The sequence below is a fragment of the Coloeus monedula genome, assembly GCF_965178545.1.
Source record: "Coloeus monedula genome assembly, chromosome: 21".
NCBI classification, from domain to species: Eukaryota; Metazoa; Chordata; class Aves; order Passeriformes; family Corvidae; genus Coloeus; species Coloeus monedula.
Window position 1 is genome coordinate 4,240,150 of NC_138801.1, and position 8,907 is coordinate 4,249,056.

Consider the following 8,907-nt stretch of genomic DNA (forward strand, 5'->3'; position numbering starts at 1 on the left):
TGCATTGTCCTGCTTTCAGAAGCCACCAGGGACAGGCCACTGCTCTGCCTCCTGCTCCAGCTGACCCTCCTCAGCAGATGGGCAACAGGATGGGAATGCCCCTGTGAGCAGGGGATTTAACGGAGCTTTATTTCGGGAAGAATAGCCTGATTAGCTGATAAAGAGCATGTAAGATGGTATGGGGTGGGCTTTGATGTCTTGCTGGCCCAGCAGGGTGTCAAGCTATGACTGACAGTAGCGTGTCACAGGATTACTTGGCCTGTAACAATGCCTCTCTCTGTTCCTGTGATGTTGCTACTCTGTTAGAGCTACTTTTTCCCTTGTTACAAACCTCTTTTAGACGGGGGTTCCTCCTCCCCCAAGTCTTCATCCCATTACAGCACAGACAAGCTCAGGATACAGTAGGTATTTACACGCAGGACTTGTCGGGTTGGGGAATGTGGAGGTGTTGGAACAAATGGTCTGAGAGTGATTTGAGAGCTCATTTGCACGTGGATCATAGAATTGCAGCTCAGGGAAAGTGGGCAGACTTTGCACAGCTCAGTCATGGCTCAGGCTCCAGATTTCAAATCTGGGAGCATCTGGAAAGTTAAGACTCTGCAAAAAATAGCCAAAGTTGTGATGTGCAACAATTGTTCCTGCCTGTGAAACTTGCTTCTAATCAGCTTTCTGTGTGTGTGCTTAAAAAAAATAAATAAATAAAGAGAGAGGATATATTAGTATTTATAGGATAGTTTAGAGAAAGTGAATATAGATTCAAATTCAGTCTGCACTTGCATAAATCCAAGATAGTTCTATTAACTTAGAGAATTGCTTTTGATTTCACACTGACAAAGCAGAAGGCAAAACTCAGCCTGCCATTTAGAAGACAAATGGTTTCTAATTGTAAAATGCAAGGCTTGAAATTATAACAGCACAGCCACAGAGCAATCATTTTAATTATATTTCTCACATGATGCTGTGAGTGTTGGTTGTCGTATTACACATTGTCTCCCAACATCCGATACTGGTTTTTAATCAGGCTGCTCACTAAAGCCTCATCTCTCAGCACCTGCCTAGAGAATAAAGAGCAGGCATTCCAGGTTGAAAGTGGGGTAAAGGTAATCATTAAATGTTTCCTTAAGAGGACAAAGAAAACTTTTCATTTCTTTTGAAGTCTCCTTTTGTGCTTCGCGCCTCCTCGGAGAGCCTGCTTGGGGAAGGTGAGACAGTGAGAGGGAGCAGCCAGCTGTGTGATGTTTCAGTGCTGAAACGTGGCAGCAGCCCTCTCCTCAATGCCCATGTAAGCTTCCATGTATTTTTCAGAGGTCTTTGTGCAAACCAGCTGTCCCCTTAGCTGTAGTGGATCTTGCAAAACCCCATCTGAAGATGGAACAATAATCGCTCGCGATGTTTTTTGAAAGTTGCAATGCTGTGTTTAGGTGAGAGATGAGCACAAGAACCAGATACTGCATATTGAATTACAGTACAGCAGCTCAGTAAGTGTCTGGGCTCATGCTTTGACTGCAGGGTAGAGGCAAGGAAGCTGATCCCACTTCCATTGAGGGATTAGCTGTCCTTGGTTCACTGTGGAGTCGCAGCACGCCGAGGAAGTGGCTGACAGGCCAGATAGACTTGTCTTTTGACTCCTTCACAATGCAGATGCCAAAGACCCACTGCCATTCCACCATGCATCCCTGTGCTGCTCAGTCCTATGCATTCTGGATCAGTGGGCTTTCATGGGAATCTGTGGCAACTGAGGGACTGCTTTCCTTTTGAACTCAGGAAAGCCAGTGTGTGCCCCCAAAGGGTTTCACTGCAGGGAGGAGTTGCAACTTAATTTGGCTTTTTGGTGAGTTCAAGCCATTACAAAGAAAGAGATGAATCTTTAGTTCAGCTGATTCTGTGGAAAAACTTGCTACAGGAATCTCAGATGCAAGAAGTGCTCAGAAAGATTGAATTTACTTGTGAGTATCAAGAATTGCTACAGCATATGCAAAAAGTGATACAAAAACAAAGGTGAAAACCCCCTCGTGCTTCAGAGTTTAAGTCCAACCCTTAACTAAAACAGGATCAGGAAGAGGTGTCCAGGGTGCTTCTGTTGGAGAGCACTGCTGTACATCATTATCCCAGTGCCATTGCTCTGATGTGAGGGTGGGCATGGCCTGAAGGCTCTGGCTGCAAGATCATTGTGTTAATTCATTCTTCAGCATGGTCAGATAGAATCAGACAGCTCCTGGGAAATGGACCTTGTAGCCCTGTGTCTTCCACATGGCCAGGGCAGCAGTTTCCTATGGGTGAAAACTTGTAGCCTTTTACCTTCTCTCCCACCTCACATCCTCAGTTCCACTTTTGAACATCTTGGCATGGACAATTTTGAAAAGACTAATACAGGGCTTGTGACTCAGGGCTGCAGCTGGGTCTCCCTGCACAGAAACTGTCTCATCATTAGAAGCACTTTGCCTGCCAGTTTTTACGTGCACATTTAGAGCTTTCCTGATACCACTGAATCAGTCAAAATGCAAGTTTGGAATTCTGCCCACTGGGAATTTCACTTGGTTTGGGCAGTCTGCTCTAGAAAGCCAAACTGGAGCTCAGGTAAGAGCATGTATCCATGGGCAAATGGAGCCACAAATTAAGAGTAAGAGACATGGCTGCTGTGAAAGGAAACATCACCATCACTCTTCCTTAAGGCAGTCTAGGGACACAGGTGAGACATCATGATGCTGTAAAAAAAGTCCTCTTATGAAATTAAAGTTTTATAGTTAGAAAATCCTCTGATTGTTTCCTGCATACAGCAGTGCCCTTTGTTACTGTCCTGTTCCACGGTGGCTGCAGCACAGAGCCTTTGCTCCATCTCTGAGCAAGTTAACAGCTCTGCACAAAGAGCTGGAAAACCAAAAATTGTCATCTCTCTCTAACTGAAGTATATTCTGTCCTCTAAGCTGGGAAAGGGCCTGACAGAAGCAAGACCTGGGAGGTTCCCAACCTCCCAGTGCTGCTTTTGTCCTTTTTCCATAGGGTGAAGACCAAGGCATGAAAGTTCATGGCAGTGAAAGTGGGACTGGGGTTTCTGTGTAGCTGAAATGCATTTGACTTCAGTAGGGCAAGGTGAGCTTTGCAGTTCAGCACATCCCAGTGTGGAGACCACCCTGCCCTGAGTGTTCTGGAACAGGCTTGGTGCTCATTCTGGCTGGGTAATAATTTTCCTCAATCTTCTCAAGCGTCTGCATCAGCTGGGAACAGAGGACCTGGGCCATCTGTTGACCTGTCGAGAGCAGGGTAGGATTGCTGATGGATTTCTTGCCCCCACTCTGCAAAAACAACAGCAGCAAAACCAACCCAAACAGGGTTGCATTGGCTGCAGATGGTTCATCCAACGCTGTGAGTAGGAAAAGCAGGTGTTGCAGCAGCCTTGGCCCAGAGGTAACCCAGCTCTGCTGCTGGCACAGTGTCAAGGAGCTGTTGGAGATGCTGTCAGGCAGATTGATAGTGCAATCCACGTTGAAATGTTTTCTGATAAATGGAACAGCCTCCTCGGGTCTCCTCCAAAGACACACCATGAGTTCTGGGACTGTGCGTCAGAACTTCATCCTCCTTCTTGCTCAGCTGGAGCAGTTTGGGAGCCTTTGGTTGCTGCGGGTGCTCTGAGGTGGTTAAAGGTCACTACACCTGGGCACTGCATTGCAGCAGCACCTCACACAGCAAGACAAAGGAGCAGGCAGTGATGCCAACCAGGTTGAGAGACACCTCTAAGAACAAGCTCGCTCACCACTGAGGTGAAAAGATGAGCAGAGGCAGCTTCTGAGCCAGCAAACAATACCCAAGGAACCCTTGAGCAAAACAGACTTGAGAGTCAAAGGGCCACAAGACCCAGGAGAAGACCAGTTCCAAACCTTTCAGATTTCCTCAGAGATGGGTTGGGCAGCACCAGCATCCCTAAGATCACTGTGGCTCCTGAGTGGGGAAGGGGAGCAGCATGCTGGGAATAGCTCTGTAAGTGGGTGTAGAAGGGAACTGAAGCAGAGGAAAGAAGGATTTTACTCTTTCCTTCACTGGACACTTTTTCTTCCAGATGTTCCTCTCTTGCCTTTTCCTCACTCAGTGATGTATTTAGCAAGATTCCCAAGATTCTCATGTTTAAACAGTGAATAAAATAATTCCAGTTTTTTGGAGAAGAATCGATTTTTTTTTTTTTTTTTTTTTTTTTTTTTTTTTTTTTTTTTTTTTTGCCTTCAAACTTTGGCCTGGTCTTTTCCAGCCTTTCAGGAGATAACAAAGTCATCTGGGGACAGACAGTTCCTCTGTTTCCTTACTGTCTCTCTGCTGAGGGTCTTGGTACCAGCTTTTGGGAGGTTGCAGCTTAATTACAGATGTGCACAGGCAGCTCTAAACCTGAGTCTTTTGTTCCTTCCTCTGTCTCAATATACCGTGATACCTAGACATGAGATCACAGCAAGAGATGCTGATAATCCATGTGTTTTTCCAGTGATGGGAACATGGGTTCTGTCTGTGTTGCAAATGCAATCTTACATTTACAGCCTTTCTGTGAAGCTTTTTGCCACAGTAAAACCACACAGCTCCCTTAAATTAACATCCCACCAGCCCTCAGCAACAGGGAAAACACAGGGAGCTGGGAGAATGGCCATGGAGGCCAAAGAGATGAAATACCTTGCCCAAGGATGCTCAGGGGATGAGTGTTAAGGCCTTGCTGGTTCTCCTGGGCTTTGTCTCATAATGTTGGTGAGGAAAGGTGCCCTGTGGTTATCTTGCTGCTCCGGTAGAGCCCCAGAGACTGTCACCAGTTGAGCAGAGAGGGGAATTGACAGCTTTACAGCAGAAATCAGGGCTCCTGAGCTGGTGCACTCTCCTGGTGTGCTGTCACTGCAGGCTGGTGCTGGTGCTGTTGCCTGTAGCTCTTCCATCTCGTGGTTAAACGGGGCCTTGACAGCTGTTTTTCTTCTGTCTGTGATGAGCACAGGTTCCACAGCACAACTCCATTGATTTTTGTGGCCCCGGGTTAGAGGGAGAAAGCTCCCTTTTCCCTGCATCCCTGCTTTTCAGTGTACAGCTGATCACCTCAGCAGGAAGTATTGATTTACTAATTGGGCAGCGATTTCACCTGATTGATAATAAAGTGTTGGACAACCTCCCTGCTGAGCTGCAGCTACTGGTGGATTCCTTGTCCTTTTGCAGAGATAGTTCCCTGTTGTTAAGTAAACTGGTCTGTTGCCTGGAAACCCAGGAATTACTGTAGTAAATGCTTGGAGACAACAATCAAAGTGTCAAATAGGAACTTTACCCGCTGGTGGAGGGGGCTGAGCAGAGGCTACACCTGCACAAGCTGTGGGAAGGGAGCAAGCAAATACCCCAGGCAGCCAAGAGTTCACTTCCCTTGTCTTCCCTGTGTGTTTGGCCTGTTGAATGCCTTAATCCATTGCTGCAGCCAAAAATTCTTCCTTCTCCTCAATCCCCAGCATGGGTTTGGACACCTGAAGGGACTTTTGAGGCAGTGCTGTAAGGTGTCACCTTTGGGACTGCTGAGTCCCTGTGTTGTCACCAAAGCACGCTGGCGTGGCTGTGGGGCTGCTGTTCAGTTCCCTCATGTGCAGAGGGACAGACAGATTTCTGTTCTGTTTTTCTGGAAATACTTGAGATTTGTTACAAGTCCTTACTAGAACTTGCTCAGAGAAGGGCACCCCTGGAGGTGTTCAAGGCCAGGCTGGAAGGGCTCAGGTTGGACCTGGTCTAGTGAAAGGAACAAGATGATCTTCAGAGTCCCTTCCAATCCAAACCAGTCTGTGACTCTGTGATGATAAAGAGGAGGGTGGGACATGCCAACACCAGTAGCTGTGGACACCCCGTCGTGCCCAGGACCATGGGAATAAGGTATGGAATGACTGGAGATTGCATTTTAAATAACTGAGGGTGAGCTTTGCCCAAGGTTATAGAGCAGGACGGTGGCAGAACTTGTGGTGGAAAAATGCTGAGTGAGTTTTTATATTTATAGCTGGCAGTTTAGGGCTGCAGGGACATCCATGTTGGAGTTTGGTGGCCAGGCAAAATGCAGCTACCCTTGCAAAAGCCAGTCTCTGGAGAGGGAGGCTGTGAGGTGCATGTGATGGCTGCAGGACACGGCAAGAAAAGAAGATCTGTTGGGTTTAGACTCATGACATTCTAATATTTTCCCTGGTTTGCTTGGGATGGGGTTGTGTTTTCAAGTTCTGAATTTAAGCTCTGTTTATAAAATACTTCTATTGTTCAATGTCATCAGGCTGTTAGGTTGTTGTTTATTATTATTATTATTATTATTTTATTTTATTTTATTTTCAAAGTGCTGTGTCACCTCATTCATCAGCCTTCAGGCACACAAGCTTCCCTCCTTCTCCCCGCCACCCCTGCAAGAGCATTTGTACAGAACAAAGGCTTGCTTTTAAAAACGCCATGATATTTTGCCACCTTTGTGAAAACCTGTCACAACAATACCTAATTTTGCATGAGACAGAATTTCAAATCAAGCCTCAAGGAAAGGGAGCTGCTCCTTCTCTAATGCACGACTGTCAGTGGCATTGCAGGAACCCACCCAGCAGCAGGAGGGGATCTTAATTCCTCTGCTCTTCCCTCTGCCCAGGTCTGAGCTGCTCAAGAAGACCCACGGCAAACGCCGCCTCGCTGAGATCCTGCGCTCTGAATATTCCAGTGGGATGGACACTGCTGGAGCCAAGGTCAAGAAGAAGAGGAAAAAGCAGAGAAAAGCTGGCAACCAGCAGATTCCAACATAAGCCAGGGCCTTTCCAGTCATTGGCTGCAAAAGCTGCTTGAGTGCCTCAGCCGGGGGTCAGGGTGACCTGCCAAATCAACTGAGGAGTGCTTCAATTTATCAGGCAAATGTGGGAGGGATCCTGGGCATCTTGGCCTCCTCCCCTTCGTTGGATAGGTCCAAATGGAATGGAATCTAGGCGTGTCCTGTTGTACTGCTGCAATCAAGTGTGGCCTCCTGAAGATGCGCCGTGCTCCTAAGGTGGCTTTTTAGCAAGAAAAATAAAAAAAGGTTAAATATGATTTTCAGAGGAACGTGGTGTGTGTGCAACATAAAAGTGAGGTAAGAGTGAGCAGGCAGGAGGTGCTTTTCTGTTTAAGGAGCACTCCACAATTGCTTCACTTGGCTGTTTCCAACCAGGTGAACGTGGCAGGAGAGGTGTCCCAGGAGCACAGTGGAGAGGGGAGGCTGCCCTGTCCCCTGTCACTGTAAAGGGAGCACTTCTGCTCTTACCTCAGGTAATGAAGCCACACTGCTGCCACCTCCTCTCCTGTCCTCTGTGCACTGGGGCAAGGTCTGTCCCTGGTCACTGTTAGGCAGAATTGCCACCTGCAGTGATGCCAGTGGCAGGATTGTGGAGAGCTCTTCAGTGTGGTGACACACGGTCACTTTGGGCCAAAGCTCATGGGCACAGAACTCCCAGTCAGAACTCCTGAGTTCGGGAACAAACGTTGTCACTGTGGGAAGGAGCCAGAGTGCAATGCAGCAGTCTCCAAACTTCTTGCCTGCAGCATGTTGTCATTCCAAATAACGTAACACAGAGGGAGTATGAGATGTCTCACCTCTCTGAACATTAAAGCCTTTGCAGGCTCTTGCCAACACTTGCCAGTAGTGACCCAGCCTTTTGGGGTTCTCTGCCTTGCCTGGGCCTATTTTGAGCTAATGGATTTCTCTTCTTGCTTTTCCCACTTGCCATCCATCTTGTTCCCATCAGAGAATTGGGACACTGGATGTCCCCAAATGTGCTGAGACTGGCACTTGTTCACCATAGTGTGTGAAGTGAAACCCAAACTCCCCTGAGTGGAAGTGCCCCCAAAGCCTGCAGGAGATTTCCCAACCCCCCAGCTCCTACAGGTGAGCACCCACCTCCCTCTTCATGTTCCTCCCTCTGCTTCTTCCAGCCCCTCCTAGAACACAAGCACAAAGCAGGGCACAGGTGAAAACAGCACAAACCCTGCCAAAACACAACTTCCTGCTACCTGCATGTGTCTTCCTCGAGGAAAGGGGTGAGGAAGAGCAGCCCACTCATGACCTGAGCCAGGCATGTTTAATGCAGAAGCAGCAAATGCTCACATAGTGGCAATTGCAGATGTCAGAAGGAAAAAAAGTACTGAAAAAGGAGTATAAACAGATGAAAATGATGCCTTGTAAATGCAGAATTGAGGGCACCTACTTTGGGCTGTAGTGAGTCATACAAAGGCTTGTAGGAGAGAAGCAATCAGCCCCAAAGTATTTAATTTCTGAAGTGAAGGTAACTTTTGAGAACCAGAATTTTATTTCCTCACCGGCAGTTATAAACACTCTGATTTCACTGCAATACTTTTTTGAACACTTCTGAAAGATTATAAAAAGGCTCCAGTATCAAATTAACCATGATTTTGCAGAGAGAATGAAGTTACAAGCATTTATTAGATTAAAATAAAATCGCAACAAAGCCCACCTGATTTTGTTATGAGAACTGTTTGGAAGAGCAATCAGGCTTAAGGCAAATGTCAACTTAAACAGAAAAGAAACCCCTGAGGATGAAAATGACTCAGAGTGATGCAGAGAGTGTAAGTTTGGGAATGATCTTGTGCATGAGGGGAAAATACATGACCTTCACCTGGCTGACTGTCACACAGGAATTAATAGGGACTATTGGCAAATTCCTGATAGTGGGAACAAAGGCCAACAGCCATAGGTGAGAAACACCAGGAGATCTCACTGCTGCCTGTATTAACTGGGCGTGAAACAGTACAAATGATTATGATGAATAAAGTGATTTTTTTTAAAAAAATGTAAGAGTGCCTTTTCCTTTCAGCTTCACCATCTTTAGTAGATAGGGCTGGATTACTTGTGTGATCAGGGAGAGGGAGAGGAGGAGATTGTTAAATAGGAAAGAAAAGTGT

At 46.7% G+C, this 8,907-nt stretch overlaps 1 protein-coding gene across 2 annotated transcripts in view; it reads left to right on the forward strand.

Annotated features, from left to right (window-relative positions):
• DDX31 (DEAD-box helicase 31) overlaps nucleotides 1–7,041 on the forward strand; it is a 43,637-nt gene extending 36,596 nt beyond the window's left edge. For both annotated transcript variants that reach the window (XM_082295393.1, XM_082295394.1), the window contains one exon: nucleotides 6,611–7,041. In XM_082295393.1, the coding sequence (XP_082151519.1) occupies nucleotides 6,611–6,761 (151 nt within the window). In that variant the 3' untranslated portion in view covers nucleotides 6,762–7,041. The remainder of the gene's footprint in view (nucleotides 1–6,610) is intronic.
• The last annotated feature ends 1,866 nt before the right edge of the window (nucleotides 7,042–8,907 follow it).